This window comes from Balaenoptera ricei, chromosome 4, assembly GCF_028023285.1.
Source record: "Balaenoptera ricei isolate mBalRic1 chromosome 4, mBalRic1.hap2, whole genome shotgun sequence".
Taxonomy (NCBI): Eukaryota; Metazoa; Chordata; class Mammalia; order Artiodactyla; family Balaenopteridae; genus Balaenoptera; species Balaenoptera ricei.
This window is the reverse complement of record NC_082642.1, coordinates 101,738,069-101,757,285: the sequence shown is the minus strand read 5'-3', so window position 1 is coordinate 101,757,285 and position 19,217 is coordinate 101,738,069. Positions and strand designations below refer to the sequence as shown.

Here is a 19,217-nt window from a genome sequence, read left to right as displayed (position 1 = left end):
GGAAAAGGAGTAAAAGCTTAGCTCCTTTAAATTGCATATTTACCTTAAAATATCTAATAAGCAGTAAATTGAGGGGTTTTCTCTGATAATTTCTAACAACTGTAAGCCTGGAAAGTATTGTCACAAAAAATAAACTAGGGAAAAAACCTTATTTGTTTCTACTTCATTTAAAGAGGTATGTAGAAAAAGAAAATCACATGTATGCAAAATGTTAATATCATCATATTCCCCTCCAAAATACGAATTAGTAATATTCATGTGTTACTAACAAAAAATACACCGAAAAAAAATCCTCTAGGTCATTTATTTTAAAGTACTTTTTTTAAAAAGCATATTCCTTTCATACATGCTTTGATTCCCACCACAATACCTCATGTGTATACAAGGAAAAAGTTTATGTATATTTTTTTAATTTTAAGTGTTTCACTTGATCTTATCAAAGATATTCAGTGAGAAATACACAGAATAACATAATCCCTCTCCTTAGAAAGATATGAAATCAGAAATATGACTCTCCCTTTAGAAGGGAAATCAGTTTAAATTAAGAAGTACTATGAAGTAAATCACTTAGAAGTACTTTGTTTATTCAGGTGCTGTGCTGAAGAATGTCTTAGGCTGTTAAAGAAGAGGATTTATAACCCAGTGAATGAAACAAAAAGTCCTAGTTTGCTAGCTAACCAGTTCTTAAGTAAAACTGAACTTATTTTCTATTCTCTTCATAGCACATAGGTCTCTGTTTTGCTATCATTTGTTGTAAAGAAATAAAGATTCTCTTTTGATCAAGTTGTTTTATTACAGTACTAGTCTTTATACACATAAAATATAAATCTACATTTATGTAAGACAAGGTTTATGACTTTCACAAAGTGAAGTCATAAAACATGACCAATGTAAGAGACAAGTGATGGCTAATACATTTTAGTTACTATTAATCACTTTGGACACAACTTGACTGAACTCTATTCTTTTATTGCTCAGAGTTAAGCCCCTTGCTTCTCCAATATCAGTTACGATTTCCAGGATTTGATACTGATATCAGCCAACTATCTCTTGACCTCAGCTGTTTACAATAAATTTGAATTAAACAAAGATGCTCCCAAAGAGTTCCAAAACACCTGCCAATTGTTCTCAATCCTGACTGCACTCTACAACCACGGGGGCTGGGGGGAGGGGGGAGTTTTATAAAATACAGATGGTCCCTTACTTACAACGGTCAACTTGACGACTTTGCGTTCGGTAGAAAGCATACTTCAGGTTTGGAATTTTGACCTTTTCCTGGCTAGGGACATGTGGTAGATCCTCTCTCTTGATGCTGGGCAGCTGCTGCAGCCACATGATTGTGAGGGTCAACAACTGGTACCCACACAACCATTCTGTTTCTCACTTTCAGTACAGTATTCAACAAATTATGAGATAGTCAACACTTTATTATAAAACAGGCTTTGTGGTAGATGATTTTGCCCAACTGTAGGCTAATGCAAGTATTCTGAGCATGTTTAAGGTAGGCTAGGCTAAGCTGTGGTGCTTGGTAGGTTAGGTGTATTAAATGCATTTTCAACTTATGGTATTTTCAACTTCTGATGGGTTTATCAGGGCACAATCCCATCGTATCTTAAGTTGAAGAAGATCTGTACTGTTGCCTGGGCCTCACTTTCTGAGATTCTGATTAAACTGCTCAGGCATCTATACTTTTAAGAGCTCCCCTGTGATTCTAAAATACGGTAAGAACCTCAGGCCTATGCAGAGCTTAGTTTTTTATTTTGTTTATTCAATTCTTTCTGATTTTGCCTTCTAAAAAACAGAGGCTGCTTCAGTGACTTAAGAAATATTGATTGCAGTCATAAATAAAAGGAGACCATTATACAAATGTGGAATGAATTTTTTCTATCCCATATGGGTTTCCATAGAGAGTTGGCACTAAGTAGAAAGATAAAGATTTTCTTCTTGTTCATACACTTTCCCTTCTGGAAAATTCCTCTTCCTTAGCTTGACCTCATTAGACAACAGTTCATTCTCCAAATTTTGCTGCTATTAATAGAAATGAAAATTTACCTGCTCAAATCTTCCCTACATTCTTTGCATATTCTTTTGAAGCAGGCTACCTGTTAAACAGGAAGCCAATGTGTTCACAGGAATTTTAACTTTGGTCTAATACAATGCCTTATTCTTTAGAAGCAATTCTAACAATTATTAGTCATTTTTTCCAAAGGAACCATTATTTTTTCTTTTTTTTAATTGGAGTATAATTGTTTTACAATGTTGTGTTAGTTTCTGCTGTACAACAAAGTAAATCAGCTACATGTATACATATATTCCCTCCCTCTTGGACCTCCCTCCCACCCTCCCCCCCATCCCACCCATCTAGGTCATTACAGAGCATGGAGCTGACCTCCCTGTACTATACAGCAGGTTCCCACTAGCTATCTATTTTACACATGGTAGCGTATATATGTCAATCCTAACCTCCCATTTCATCCCACCCTCCCCTTCCCCCACTGTGTGCACATGTCTGTTCTCTACATCCTTCTCTCTATTCCTGCCCTGGAAATAGGTTCATCTGTACCATTTTTCTAGATTCCACATACATGCATTAATATACGATATTTGCTTTTCTCTGACTTCCTTCACTCTGTATGACAGACTCTAGGTCCATCCACATCTCTACAAATGACCCAGTTTCATTCCTTTTTATGGCTGAGTAATATTCCATTGTATATATGTACCACATCTTCTTTATCCATTTATCTGTTGTTGGACATTTAGGTTGTTTCCATGTTCTGGCTATTGTCAATAGTGTTACAATGAAATTGGGGTACATGTGTTCTTTTGAATTATGTTTTTCTCAGGGTATATGTCCAGTAGTGGCATTGCTGGGTCATATGGTAGTTCTATTTTTACTTTTTTAAGGACCATCCATACTTTTCTCCATAGTGACTGTATCAATTTACATTCCCACCAACAGTGCAAGAGGGTTCCCTTTTCTCCACACCCTCTCCAGCATTTCTTGTTTGTAGATTGTTTGACAATGGCCATTCTGACTGGTGTGAGGTGATACCTCATTGTAGTTTTGATTTGCATTTCTCTAATAATTAGTGATGTTGAGCAGCTTTTCATGTGTTTGTTGGCCATCTCTATATCTTCTTTGGAGAAATGTCTATTTAGGTCTTCTGCCTGTTTTTTGATTGGTTTTTTTTTTTTTTTGATATTGAGCTCCATGAGCTGTTTGTATATTTTGGAGATTAATCCTTTGTCTGTTGCTTCATTTGCAAATATTTTCTCCCATTCTGAGAGCTGTCTTTTAGTCTTGTTTATGGTTTCCTTTGCTGTGCAAAAGCTTTTAAGTTTAATTAGGTCCCAGTTGTTCATTTTTGTTTTTATTTTCATTACTTTAAGAGGTGGGTTCAAAAAGATCTTGCTATGGTTTATGTCAGAGAGTGTTTTCTCTGTTTTCCTCTAAGAGCTTTATAATGTCCAGTCTTAAATTTAGGTCTTTAATCCATTTTGAGTTTATTTTTGTGTATGGTGTTAGGGAGTGTTCTAATTTCATTCTTTTACATGGAGCTATCTAGTTTTCCCAGCACCACTAATTGAAGAGGCTGTCTTTTCTCCATTGTATATTCTTGCCTCCTTTGTCATAGATTAGGTGACCATAGGTGTTTGGGTTTATCTCTGGGCTTTCTATCCTGTACCATTGATCTATATTTCTGTTTTTGTGCCAGTACCATACTGTCTTGATTACTGTAGCTTTGTAGTATAGTCTGAAGTCAGGGAGCCTGATTCCTCCAGCTCCATTTTACTTTCTCAAGATTGCTTTGGCTATTTGGGGTCTTGTATTTCCACACAAATTGTAAAATTTTTTGTTCTAATTCTATGAAGAATGCCATTGGTAATTTGATAGAGATTGCACTGAATCTGTAGAGTGCTTTGGGTAGTATAGTCATTTTCACAATGTTGATTCTTCCAAGCCAAGAACATGGTATATTTCTCCATCTGTTTGTATCATCTTTGATTTCTTTCATTAGTGTTTTATAGTTCTCTGAGTACAAGTCTTTTGCCTCCTTAGGTAGGTTTATTCCTAGGTATTTTATTCTTTCTGTTGCGATAGTAAATGGGATTGCTTCCTTAATTTCTCTTTCTTATCTTTCACTGTTAGTGTATAGGAATGTGAGAGATTTCTGTGAATTTTGTATCCTGCACCTTTACCAAATTCACTGATTAGCTCTAGTAGTCTTCTGGTGCTGTCTTTAGGATTTTCTATGTATAGTATCATGTCATCTACAAACAGTGACAGTTTTACTTCTTTTCCAATTTGTATTACTTTTATTTCTTTTTCTTCTCTGATGGCCTTGGCTAGGATTTCCAAAACTATGTTGAATAAGAGTGGTGAGAGTGGACATCCTTGCCTTATTCCTGATCTTAGAGGAAATGCTTTCAGTTTTTCACCATATAGAATGATGTTTGCTGTGGGTTTATCATATATGGCCTTTTTATGTTGAGGTAGGTTCCCTCTGTGCCCACTTTCTGGAGAGTTTTTATCATAAATAGGTGCTGAATTTTGTCAAAAGCTTTTTCTGCATCTATTGAGATGATCATATGGTTTTTATTCTTTAATTTGTTAACATGATGTATTAACATTGATTGATTTGCATATATTGAAGAATCCTTGCATTCCTGGGATAAATCCCACTTGATCTTGATACTTTAATGTGTTGTTGGATTCTGTTTGCTAGTATTTTGTTGAGGATTTTTGCATCTATGTTCATCAGTGATACTGGTCTGTAATTTTCTTTTTTGTGATACCTTGTCTGGTTTTGGTATCAGGATGATGGTGGCCTTTTTGAACGAGTTTGGGAGTGTTCCTCCCTCTGCAATTTTTTGGAAGAGTTTGAGAAGGATAGGTGTTAGCTCTTCTCTCCAAAGGAACCATTTTGATAATAGAAAATTTAGGTCTTGTGATAGGACAAAGGGATATAATTTGAGGATTCAAACCCTCAATCTTCATTACAAAGCCAATAATGTATTCTGTTTAAGAATACAATAATTTATCTGAATCTTTGATGACACTCTCATATTCTAATACTAAAGATAATATTTTTACAACCCCTTTCAAAGGTACAAATTATGGTATACATCCCACATATGCCTCCTCAATAAGCAAATGAATAAATAGAAAGCAAAATATATCTGAAAAATGTTGGGCATCTTGAAAACAAAAACTTTGTGAAAGTGGTGGAGACAGAAAAATTGACAGCCTTTTTAATAGAGGGGACTTCTACACCTTTAGTAATAAGGTGAATTCAACATCTTTAATATTTGATAACAGAGGCACCAGAAAGGCAAAATTATAATACTGGTAGGAAGATTAGACTGCAAGGTATTTGTGTCTAAATAGTTTCATTTTTAAAGAATATGAGCATTTTAACATCACAATATTAAAATAAAGTTATTATTATTAGTCAGTTACATACCCTGGGAGATGGCACTTTGGCTTTCATGACTTTCTTTAACTCAAATTCAGAAAAAATGTTGAAAACAAAGATATTACTGTCTGCTCCAGTAGTCACCAAGAAACGGTCATCAAAGCTAGTGGAGATGGCTTTAATGCATCCATAATTATTGTCATGCATACTGAAGTGCCAGTAGTCCTCCATAGTGGTCAATGAAGGATCATTCTTATTTAGGATATAGACTCGAATTGCTCCATTTTGCATTCCACAAAACATCATTTCTTGGTTAATGCTATGAAACAAAAGGAAAGTAAATCGTTCTTCAAATTAATCTGAAAATGTTTAATTTTAAATTAATTGACAAATGACTAAAGTTTTAAAAGCAAAGATGTTATGGAGTAAATTGTGTCCCCACAAAATTCATATGCTGAAGCCCTAACAAACTATGGCAGCTCTAGCAAACTAATACAAAAGAGTAGAAAGAGAAAAAGACAATTTGAAATTTGGAGCTATTATATTCGGTCTTCAAAAGAATGACCAGCATATATGCTTAATTCTTAATTATTAAAGGACTAATGATTCAATTAGTGATCTTTCCAGAATCATTGTAACCCAGAACTTTCGTTATCTGACTGTGCAGTAGCATCCTCCTAAGTAACAGAAAGAAAATCCATACAATTCAACTGTGTGATAAATTCTGACAGAATATTTGATAGAAGGGATTGAAGTAGTTTCAGGAGTAGCTTAGATTCTACTTTACTCACTTGATCTATTTAACTAAACATTGTTTGAGTACTCCTCCATTTGGACAGATCTTTAAAATTGACAATATTAATGACGGACAAAAACAGACAGTAATGGGATATAGTTTTTTTTAAAGCTTTCTGAAATTCTGGTCACCTGAAAGTGATAGTTGTGATGGGATTATCCTCTGTATCCTCAAGAAGACGGAAATCAAAAGGTTCATCTTTCTTTTCTGTGATATCACTGCTTTTGTCATATGGGGGAAACTCACAGTGATATAGAAAACCAGAATCATAGCCACCCTGGAAAAGAGATAAATAACATAGAAGGTAGTACCTGAATATAAGAAACCTATGACCACATGAGGAGTTTTTGATTATTTCAAATTTTAACACATAAAATAGGTGTCTTAAAACATATACTTTTGTATGATTTCTATGGTTACAGATGGAGATGCTTTATAAAACCTATTATTCATTTATATGCAACTACATAATTATAAAAATAAAACACCTTACAATGATTTCTTCCCACTTAAAAGACAATACAAGAGGGACTTCCCTGATGGTCCAGTGGTTAAGAATCTGCCTCCCAATGCAGGGGACGTGGGTTCGATCCCTTGTTGGGGAACTAGGATCCACATGCCACGGGGCAACTAAGCCTGTGTGCCACAACTACTGAGCCCGTGCACCTCAACTAGAGAGCCCATGCGCCCACAACTACAGAGCCCATGCACTCTGGAGCCTGCGCGCTGCAACTATTGAGCTCGTGTGCCGCAAGGAAGAGCCCATGCACTGCAATGAAAGATCCCACGTGCTGCAATGAAGATCCGACACAGCCAAAATAAATAAATAAAAATAAATATTAGGGCTTCCCTGGTGGCGCAGTGGTTGAGAATCTGCCAATGCAGGGGACACAGGTTCGAGCCCTGGTCTGGGAAGATCCCACATGCCGCGGAGCAACTAGGCCCGTGCGCCACAACTACTGAGCCTGCGCGTCTGGAGCCTGTGCTCCACAACAAGAGAGGCCGCGATAGTGAGAGGCCCGCGCACCGCGATGAAGAGTGGCCCCCACTTGCCGCAACTAGAGAAAGCCCTCGCACAGAAACGAAGACCCAACACAGCCAAAAATAAATATAAAAAAATTTTTTTTAATTAATTAAATAAATAAATATTAAAAAAAGACAATACAGGAGAGATATCATTTCTATCTACATACTGAATTCCATTTTATTTTAAGAATTATTCGGCATAAGCAGTATTTAACAATAGAGTTTTGTAGATCATGGTTTTCAGAGATTTCCAGTCTAGGAGATTTTTTTTCTCCCTAAGGCAACTGCCAGTTCTGAAAGTGGCAGCTGAGACGTTAAGAAGTTGAGCAGAGCAATCTGTAGTGTCATGGGCTTAGGGAAAGGCAAAGAATTCCCAGGGTCCTCCAAGAAGAAGGAGCCATTGTAAACACACCTTCCACTGGGCTTTCCATTGCAACCCTGGAGCACTATATCCCACACGTATGGATAAACCAGAAATAGATTGGCCCTCGTAGGAAGTAAAACCTAATTTCAAGTCATCTCAATCACTGACTGGATGAAACTGATCTAGGATTTCTAGTTGCTTTCCAGAACCAAAAATAAATTCCAGGAGACAATAGCAATATACAGAGACTCAAGCTGATGCCACAGTTTTTCACAGACAAGAGCCAGCATTCAATTAAAAAAAAAAACTAGGTATACTAACAAAGAAAAGTCTTGACTGAAAATCAAAAAAAAAAAAAACAGACCAAAGAAACAAAAGTACAAGAAATAGTGATAGAGGTGTTTTCAAAATGGACTTCAAAATAACTCTGATTAATATATTTAAGGACTTTGAAGGCAATACAGAAAGAAGTCAATTAGGATCTATAACAAAGTAGATAATGGAAAAAATAAAAATTCTAGAACTGAAAAATAAAATGACAAAAATTAGAATTCAATAGATTGGTTTAAAAGCAACTAGACACAGCTAAAACTAGAGTTATGAAGCCGGAACAGAATGAGAAAAAATAGAGTAAGGCAGGAGAGAGAAAATACAGATGTAAAATTTTTTAAAAAGGAGTGTAAGATCTACATGGGACATAATGATAATGATTAATATACACAAAATTAGAATCCCACAAGAAGAGACTAAAAATATGGACCAGAAGCAATATTGTGGTCGATAAATGTCTGAGAATTTTCTAAAACTGAATACAAATGTGTTGAAGTACAAGAAATGCAATGATCCACAAGCAAGATATATGAAGAATTTACACCTTTTAACATTACACCATAAAACTCCTAAAAGAGAGCATAAGCAAAACATTCTCTGACATAAATCATACCAATGTTTTCTTAGGTCAGTCTCCCAAGGCGACAGAAATAAAAACAAAAATAAACAAATGGGATCTAATCAAACTTACAAGCTTTTGCACAGCAAAGGAAACCATAAAAAAAAAAAAAGACAACCTATGGAATGGGAGAAAATATTTGCGAATGATGTGACAGACAAGGGCTTAATCTCCAAAATATACAAACAGCTCATACAACTCAACAACAAAAAAACAAACAACCCAATCAAAAAATGGACAGAAGACCTAAATAGACATTTCTCCAAAGAAGACATACAGATGGCTAGCAGGCACATGAAAAGATGCTCAACATCACTAATTACTAGAGAAATGCAAATCAAAACTACAATGAGGTACCACCTCACACTTGTCAGAATGGCCATCATTAAAAAGTCTACGAATAACAATTGATAGAGAGAGTGTGGAGAAAAGGGAACTCTCCTACACTGTTGGTGGAAATGTAAGTTGGGGCAGCCACTCTGGAAAACAGTATGGAGGTTGCTCAGAAAACTAAAATTAGAATTACCATATGATCCAGCAATCCCACTCCTGGGCATATACACAGACAATACTATAATTCAAAAGATACATGCACCCCTATGTTCATAGCAGCACTATTCACAAGAGCCCAAACATGGAAACAACCTAAATGTCCATTGACAGATGAATGGATAAGGAAGATGTGGTACATATATACAGTGGAATACTACTCGGCCATAAAAAAAGAATGAAATAATGCCATTTACAGCAACATGGATGAAACTAGAGATTATCATACTAACTGAAGTAAGTCAAAAAGAGAAAGACAAATACCATATGATATCACTTATATGTGGAATCTAAAATATGGCACAAATGAACCTAGCTACAAAAGAGAAACAGACTCACAGACATAGAGATCAGACTTGTAGTTGCCAAGTGGGAGGAGGGTGGGAGAGGGAAGGACTGGGAGTGTGGGATTAGCAGATGTAAACTATTATATATAGGATGGATAAACAACAAGGTCCTACTGTATAGCACAGGGAACTATATTCAATATCCTGTGATAAACCATAATGGAAAAGAATATGAAAAAAAGAAGTCTGCATATGTATAACTGAGTCACGTTGCTGTACAGCAGAGACTGGCACAACACTGTAAATCAACTGTACTTCAATAAAAAAATAAAGAAGTTACACCTTTTAACACAAAATCTTCAAAGCAACAAGAGAAAAAAAGATGCATAGGTTACAAAAAATAACAATAAAAAGATGTACATGGGGCTTCCCTGGTAGCGCAGTGGTTAAGAATCTGCCTGCCAATGCAGGGGACACAGGTTCGATCCCTGGTCCAGGAAGATCCCACATGCCGTGACGCAACTAAGCCCGTGTACCACAACTACTGAGCCTGTGCTCTAGAGCCCGCAAACCACAACTACTGAGCCTGCGTGCCACAACTACTGAAGCCCGTGCACCTAGAGGATATGCTCTGCAACAGAGAAGCCACCACAACGAGAAGCCCGTGCACCGCAAAGAAGAGTAGCCCCCGCACAGCTACAAAAATCCAATGCAGCCAAAAATAAATTTAAAAAAAAAAGATATAGATGGCAGAATGGACGACAAAAGATGATAAGAAGATATCAAAGTTTTAAAAAGAAAATATACAGAAGAACTAAAAGTTGTAAAGGCAAAATGGGCACTATAAGGCAAAAAAAACCCCCCAAACTTATATATACATATATATGTGTGTGTGTGTGTGTGTGTGTGTATGTATATATATATATATAAAATGTGACAATGAGGTGAGGGGGAGGATACACAACACTAAAGTGCCCTAAGATCTTTTTTCTCTAGAGCTAGTAAAAGAATAAATTTGTATCAAATTATATTAAATTAAGGATATATACTATGACCTTTAGCATCACCACTAAAAACAAAATAGTAAAAAAAAATGTATAACTAATAACCTAATAGAGGAGGAAAATTGGGGGAAAAACTACCTAATCATCTGATAGAAGGTGAAAAACCAAAAGTAGAATTGGTGTGATAAACAGAAATAATAAGATGGTAGATTTAATCTAAACTATATTAGCCATTACGTTAAATATAAAAGGACACAGTGTTCTATTAAAATAAAGATTTTACTACAGGATTAAAAAGAAAAGCCTAACCATGTACTGCTTACAAAAGACGTACTTTGAAATAAGAATATCAAAGGTAAAGGAAAGAAAAGAATCATTAACAACTCTCAGAGTTTTGGCTTAGTAACAGGATGGATGGTTGTCCCATTTACTGAGATGGAGATGGAGCAGGTTTGCACAGGGCAAGTGTGATTTAAAAGTTATATTTTGGGGATTTCCCTGGTGGTACAGTGGGTAAGACTCTGTGCTCCTGGGCTTCCCTGGTGGCGCAGTGGTTGAGAATCTGCCTGCCAATGCAGGGGACACAGTTTCGAGTCCTGGTCCGGGAAGATCCCACATGCTGTAGAGCAGCTGAGCCTGTGTACCACAACTACTGAGCCTGCACTCTAGGGCCTGCAAGCCACAACTACTGAAACCCGTGCACCTAGAGCCCGTGCTCCGCAACAAGAGAAACTACCACAATGAGAAACCCGCGCACCGCAACGAAGAGTAGCCCCTGCTCACCGCAACTAGAGGAAGCCCGTGCACAGCAACAAAGACCCAACACAGCCAAATAAATAAATAAATAAATAAAATTATTAAAAAAAAAAAAAAAAGACTATGTGCTCCCAATACAGGGGGCCCAGGTTCGATCCCTGGTTGAGGAACTAGATCCTGCATGCATGCCGCAACTAAGAAGTCCACACACCGCAACTAAGAAGTCCGCACACCACAACTAAGAAGTCCACATGCCACAACTAAAGATCCCACGTGCCACAACTAAAGATCCCACATGCCGCAACTAAAGAGTCCATGTGCCATGACTAAAACCCAGAGCAGCCAAAATAAAAATAAATAAAAATTTTTTTTTAAAAAAGTTATATTTTGGGCATGTCCATTTTGAGGTGCCAAGTAGTGATGTCAAGTTGGACATACAAGTCCGAATATGAGAGGAGAGGTCAAGACTAGAGATAAAAATGAAATATATTGGCATATATTTGATATTTAAAATCTTGGGACCAGATAAAATCATCTAGCAAGAAAGAGGGCACCCAAGACCACATCCTAGAGTACTTCAAAGTTCAAAGCTAGTTCAACATATAAGAAGGCAGCAAAAGAGGCTGAAAAGGAGTGGCCAGCAGATGGTGGTGTCATGGAAGCCAAAAAAGAAAATGCTTTAAGAAGAATGGAGGGTTAACTTTATCAAATATTTTGGAGAGGTCAAATGGACAGAGAAGTGACCACTGAGCTTGGCAGTAGGAAAATCTTTGATGACTTGAAGTGGTGGAGCTAGAAACCTGACTGGAATGTGTTAAAAACCAAATAGGAGATGAAGAAATGAAGCCAGTGACTACAGACAACTCTTTCAAGTTTTCCTATAAAGGAGCAGTGGATGAGAAGAAAAGAGATGTGAAAGAAAAAAATTCAAGTACTAGGAGCATGTTTATGTGCTGACGATAAGAACTGAGTAAACAGAGAGAGGTTGAAGATACAGGAGACCAGCTAGTTTATTTCAGGAGTAAAATCTTTGAGAAAGTGAGAGGGGATGGGATCAAGAGGCCATTTGGAATAGTGTCCTTGGAAAGTTGCAGGGGACCATTCACCAATTGTTAACAATAGCAGACAAACGTGTATGGATCTCCATAGGACATTAGATCTCATTAAGACAAGATAAGGAAATTCCATCTGATTGTTTTTATTTTATTTTCTCAGTGAAATGTGAGATGGGAATTCCTTGGCGGTCCAGTGGTTAGAACTCTGTGCTTTCACTGCCGGGGCCCGGGTTCAATCCCTGGTTGGGGAACTAAGATCCTGTAAGCCGCTCAGTGGGGCCAAAAAAAAAAAAAAAAAAGAAAGAAAAAGAAAACAGAAAAGAAATGTGAGATAAGGTTATCATTAGAAATTGAGGGAAGGTACAAAATGATTAATGGGAGAAGAATTAAAGCGATAATTTGGAAAGCGGGAAAGTGAACATGGCTGGGCAGTAGAACCAGCCTGCACTGTGAGTGCTGATTTGAGAACTGTGGTCGTGCCTTCAGAATGAGACTGGTTTTCTGCAGCATCTGCTTGGATGCAGGTACAGAGTTGGCAAATAGTTGAGTCAAGCAGGGTTAGTGTCACTTCTTCTGAACTATGCCTTGACCTTGTATGCTGGTGTAGTTTAATGGTTAAGAGCGTGGACTCTAGACCCAGACTGCCTGAGTCCAGATGCTGGTTCCACCTCTCATTAATTATACAACCTCAGATAAGTTACCTAACCTCTCCACTCCTTGGTTTCTTCTTATGTAAAATGCAAATTATGAAGAGCGCTTATTTTATAGGGTGGTCACTTAGAATGGTGTCTGGTATAGAATAAGCAGGTTTCCAGATTTAGCAAATAAAAATACAGAATGAATGTTAACTAAACTTATTGTGGTAATCATTTCATGATACATGCAAGTCAAATCATTATGCTATATACCTTAAATTACACAATGCTGCATGTCAATTATATCTCAGTAAAACCAGGAAAAAAGTTTTTAAATGCAGGATGCACAGTTAATTTGAATTTCAGATAAACAACAAATATGTTTTTAGTGTAAGTATGTCCCATGTAATACTTATCTGGCACCCCTAAAGGTAAGCATTAAATATGCTTGTTAAATAATTAATAATTCTTACATATGTTTCAAGGACACTAGAACTCTATTATATTACTGTACAATTGTTTCTGCGCCTCTCTCCCTCATGATATGAGGGAACTTTCAGAAGGCAGGATCATGTCTTAATTATTCCTTTACCCCGTGAACCCCACACAACAGTAGCCATCGATAATTGTTTCATAAAGCACAGAAGATAAAAGCTCAAGGCACTACTACATGGAATCCTAAGGTGCCTCCATCACTACTTTCTATCCTTCTTGCTGCTTGTCTCCTTAGAAGTTGCTATCAAAGATATATTTCTAAGAAATGTTGAAGAGGAGTGGAGTTAACTCTCATCACTCCTTATAGCAACAGTACTCAGCTAGGCAGTCTCCTGGCCTGGCAAAAGATCTGATACCACTTACGAATTGGAGATAGTCTTTCACATATACTTTTATGTCAATTATTACTTTTTTGGTGAATGGAATTGAAATTTGTGATAAATTCATAATGAAGGAAATCTTGCTTTGCAATAGATCAATAAAATATTTTATAAGAATAGAAAATATATAATTAGGGGATGTAATTGTCACATTATTGTAACATTCACAGGTACTTGCCTCGCATTTTTCTCTTCTTCCTTATTAGCCAAGTCCCAATTTCACTCAGGGTGGCAATGTGACCATCTAAAAACAGTCATTTTCCCAGACTTTCATGCAGCCACACAGCATAGTTGTAGATAATGAAAGGTAAGCAAAAGTCCAGTGGACTGTGCTGCCATCATATTCAAAATTTTAAAACGACAAACACAGCTGGAATACCCCTTAGCCCTTTGCCCTTCTACCTTTGATTCTCCTCCCCTTTGACCTTCTGAAACGTGTGATTGTCGCAGATAACAGATACAATAAGTAGACATATAAAACATATTAAGATGATATAAAAACAAACTCACATTCATTCATCAAAATTCACACCTTCGGTAGTAGTTAACAGCTGGAGTCTTACCATAGAGTAAGGAAGTAAGAAAGTGATGGAAAATAATACCTATAATTAGATTAGGGTTGAGATAAAAATTTATTACATTATTACTTACCAAAGAAACCCAGAACTTCCCTGGCCCAGAGTAAAATCCACAGAGGATGTGACAGGGGGTTAAAGGAATAAAGATTTCGGGTAATGCCTCCTCCTCCTCCTCCTCCTCCTCTTCCCCCTGGAGTTCCTTTTCTCCATCTTCTCCCATCTCTGCTTCTAGGCTTTTCCTCCTTTCTTCCTTTTCCTTCTCCTTCAACTCCTTTTGTTTCTTTCTCTTTGCAATTTCTATTAATCTCTTGTGCAAAAGAGATATTGAGATAAAACCTGTAATTCATTCATTCATTCACACTATTATTAAAGAAAGTAGGAGAAAGATAGAGTCCTAGAAAAATTCACAGCTCTAATGTAACAAATAATGTCATTTAAAGATTATTATCAAGTTGGGAATATATTTTTATTGTTAAAATTTTCAAATCATTGGAATGATTTTTCTGCATAACTCCCATTGATCCTGGTTTTACAGAAATTATTTTGCCTTTTTTTTCCTCATAGAGAAGTTAAATATAGTTTCTCTCAGAGCCTATCACTGTCAATCCATGAATTTGGTGGATTGAAATAGTCCACGAGGGAAGCTGTTTCTATCTTTAGCAATACAGCGATTTAGGCCCTCAGCCTCTATCAACTGGCTATTGCAAAAGCCCCCTAGCACTGGCATCCCTACCTCCCATCTTTTACCTCTTTATTCCATTTACCTCTTAGAATTAACTTCCAAATTTATATCATCTCATCACATCAATCTCCTCCTCAAAAATTCAAAATGGATTCCAATGGCCCAAAAATTAAATTAAAACATCTTGGCTAATATTTAAGGGGTTCCATGTGGTGGTCACAGACTCCTGTCACACCCCTCCACAAATTGCATCCCTCTGCCTCATGGTCCATTCTTCATTTCTCGAAAACACCAAAACTCTTGCAACTCTGCCTTCCCTCAGGATGTTCTCCCAGCTTTTATTGCCTTCCTCCTCATTTTCAACCTGTCAAAATCCTTCCCATTCTTTAAATACTAAATATCACCTCCATGAAGTCATCCTTGACCTCCTCTCACCCCTCTATCAGAATCATATATTCTTTCCTCTGCGTGCCCCTAAAATTCTTTTCTTTGCACTGTGATTTTAATATCTACTCATTACCACCTTCTAATACAATAAGCTGCTTTCTACCAAATAAGCTCCTTAAAGTAAAAGTCTATGTCTTATTCTTCTTCGTATTTTCCCAGCACTTAACACAGGATATTTTATATTCTAAGAAAGAAAAAAAATTAGAAGACAATGCTTCAAGGGTATTTCATACCAGAATCTTAGATTTGACACTTGAGAAATGGAAACATTTTATACACATGTCTTTGATTTCATAGGAAACTACATCATGGTCCTCCTCCTCCTCCTTTATAGTTGGAAATGGAGCTTCAAGAACATAGCCATTCTCACAAATAATCAGTAAAGTACTTTCAGGCTAAAAAAAAAATTAAAACATATCATTTACATTTAGGCAAATTTTTAGAAGCACAGTTCAAAAAGATTTTAAACCAGGCAAACTATAATTGCTATGTATATTAGCCATTTTTAAAAGATACTTATTACCAGTAATAACCACAGTGAGGAACTTAGTCAATCTTATTAATCACTATACACAATTATTAGTACAATTATATCATTATTAATTAATAAGCTAAGTGTTAAAATTAGATTTAGATTCATTTCCCTTATAGATGCCATATTTTCTGAGCCAAAAATTTGGTTGTGAAATGTTAGCCCAAAGGGCAAAATATTAAAATTAGGACTGCCAAGGAAAATCTGCAGTACGTGAATGGCATATACAACCTCAGCCTCCTTTGATGGATCATCCTCTCTCTGCCTGAGTTCATTTAATGTGGATGTCCCCAAGATTTTTGTTCACTTCCCTCTTCTTCTTTCTCTCCATAAACATGCCCTGGGAAATCTTATAGCCGATCAAGGCTTCATTACCACTCACAAGCAATTAGACTCCAGATTAATCTCTCTAGTCCAGTCCAAAATCATGTATTTAACCATGTGTGGGAAATCCCCATCTTGATAGTCTACAGAAACGTTATTCAAAATGTTTATTCGAAATGTTTATTCATTCAGTTATTTTATTCTATACTTATTATACACCTATTATGTGTTCAAAATTTTGTAGAGGGCTATAGGCAAAATTATAATAAGAAAAATAGGGATTGCCTCTGCCATTATGAAGCTTACCTCCAATGGGAGAGCCTGTCATTTAACAACTCATATAAATAAATGCAAATTATAACCGCAATAAGTGTTGCAGAGGTACCACAAGAGTAAGGAGGTTGTACAAGGCTTCCTGAGAAGGTGGTACCTAAGTTTCAAGGTGAAGGATGAGTAGAAGATATTTTTATAATGACTTAGGGGAGGGTTTGAGGGAGCATGCTATGTAAAGGACATACCATGTGCAAATATCCTGTGGCATATTTGGGCTTTTAAAAAAGTTGTGGCCTTGGTGGTATCACCTAGGTGAAGAGAACAGAGTGAGAAGAGAGATTGGGACAGAGCCTTGGGGAAACAACACTCAATGGCTGAGTGAGGGAGACTAAGAAGGAGTGACAAGATGTAAAAGAAGGAACAAGGAGAGCATAATGTCCCCCAAATCAAAGAAAGATGGTATTTCAAAGAGGAAGTGAGGGTCAACAAGGTCAATTGAGGCTAAGAGGGCAAGAATATAAGAACTAAAACTGTTAAATGGATACCACCGGTATCTTTAGAAGAGCTGATCTGGTGGAATTATGAGACACAAGAAACTCGTAAGAATGTGTAAAGGAAGGAGTAGGTGTAAGGAAATGCAGTTCGTGGGAATAAACAATCGCCTTAAGAAAACTGGGAGGAGAAAGATGGAGCAGTGACTGGAAGAGAACATGAAGTCAAGGAATTTATTTTTTATACATGAGAGAGTCTTGAATATATTTAAATACTGATGGAAATAATCCATTTAATAGGCAAGGTTAAATTTATATGACAGAAAAGAGAAAATAAATGTGTGAAATGTTGAAAAAAGTGGGAGTAGAATCAAAGGTCACAGGGAGAATTGGCCTCAAGTAGGAAGGCACACAGCACCTTTATTGTAAAAAAAAAAAAAAAAAAAAAAAAAAAAAAAAGGGAAGAGGAACAGGTACATGAAGAGGTAACAGAATTTTACGTTTGGTAGTGGGAAGGTAAAGGAGTTGCTGGCAGAGGGCTCCCACTCTATGAAATAAGTGATGTTGAGAATGAGAGTGAGCGAGCTAGTGGGAGGCTTGAAGCTTTGAGGAGAGGAGGGGTTTTTAAGTGTTCATTGTGGGTGAAAGAGAGAGTTGATAAGAACAATGTCATAGGATTGCTAAGCCATACCATGAGTTGTGTTGAGGCCATTAGAGTCACTAAATTATGGAGAAGCTAATCTTCCCTGATGTATGACTATCTCCAGCTGCCCTTGGTAATCACTGTAGGCAAATATAAATCAGTTGGGGGCATTCAGGGACGGATTTTTGCCAGAAGTGTATGAAAAAAAGAGAAGGGAGCTCAAGGCATTGGAAGAGTGCTATTGAACCCTACTGAAAAGAATCATGCCATTTAAGCCGGATATAGGGGGAACTTAAGACAAGAGTGGACTAATGAGTGAGGGAAAGCAAATGGTGAATGAACAAGGGGTGCCTGGGACTTCAGAGAACAAGTAGAGCAGAAGTAGCTAAGTTAACAGGCTGGATAGAAGAGAGGTTGAGGTTAGAATGTGAGATATCTGAATAGTTGACTTTTAAAGTTGAGTTCTTACAAGACGTTGTAGTCTGAATCATGGCCCCCCAAATTCTTATGCAGAAGTCTTAACCCCCATTATCTCAGAATGTGACTGTATTTGGAGATGGGGCCTTTAAGCAGGTAATTATTTTACAATACAGTTGTTAGGGTGGGTCCTAATCCAATAGGACTGGTGTCCTTGTAAGAAGGGGAGATTAGGACACAGAGGGACAATCATGTGAGGACACAGTGAGAAGGTGGCCATCTGCAAGCCAAGGAGAGAGGTCTCAGAAGAAATCAAACCTGTCAGCACCTTGATCTTAAACTTCTAGCCTAAAAAACTGTGAGAAAATAAATTCCTGTTCTTTAAGCCACCCAGACTGTGGTATTTTGTTTTGGAAGCCCTAGTAAACTAATAAACTGGTGGTAGTAGTGCCCAGTGGGTGGCTGTGAAAGTGTGTGGATAAACTGTAAAGGTCATGGGAAACGAAGAGGTCAAGAAGCTCAGAGGCTGATGTGATTTGATCAACTAGGCACATGATGTTAATATCATTCAGGATAATTGTTTACACTTTGGATAAAGAGAAAGATAACCATATTCTCAAAATTTTAATAAAGGAGCAGGCTTGACCAGGTGGTCAGAAGATAACAGCAATATAAAAAGATAGAAGGTGATATAGCCAAGTTATAAGAGCCTCAGAGGAGCTGTGTTTCTATTTTATGAGTCAAGTCATAAAAGTAATACATAAATATTGCCACAAATGAAACAAAAGTTAACTATTATACTTCTCTCCCTGACCCCAAACAGATACAATGAATGCTAAGAAGTTGATGTGTATCCTTTCACACTTTTCTCCTCAGAATAGAATTTTTTCGAGTACAGAAAAGGGTATTCATTTATTCATTCAGTGAAGATATGATCAATACATATCCGTGAAGATAAAATAACCAGACACATTAGAAATAAGACATCAGGAGTGAGAGTCAACAAAACAAATACCAAAAAAAATCCATAAAGACTTCAGATGTTGAAATTATCAGACTCAGCCCAAAAAACAACTATGCTTACTATATTTAAAGGAATATAGAAGTATCCACA

At 36.9% G+C, this 19,217-nt stretch overlaps 1 protein-coding gene across 6 annotated transcripts in view; it reads right to left on the bottom strand.

The window, feature by feature from the left end:
* CFAP44 (cilia and flagella associated protein 44) overlaps positions 1–19,217 on the bottom strand; it is a 121,816-nt gene that overhangs the window by 52,351 nt on the left and 50,248 nt on the right. For 5 of the 6 annotated variants that reach the window (XM_059921136.1, XM_059921131.1, XM_059921137.1 and 2 more), the window contains 4 exons: positions 15,657–15,818; positions 14,368–14,601; positions 6,348–6,493; positions 5,469–5,739 (listed from right to left, as the gene is read on the bottom strand). In XM_059921136.1, coding sequence (XP_059777119.1) covers positions 5,469–5,739; positions 6,348–6,493; positions 14,368–14,601; positions 15,657–15,818 — 813 coding nt within the window. The remainder of the gene's footprint in view (positions 1–5,468; positions 5,740–6,347; positions 6,494–14,367; positions 14,602–15,656; positions 15,819–19,217) is intronic. The other variant, XM_059921133.1, reaches the window with a different exon arrangement.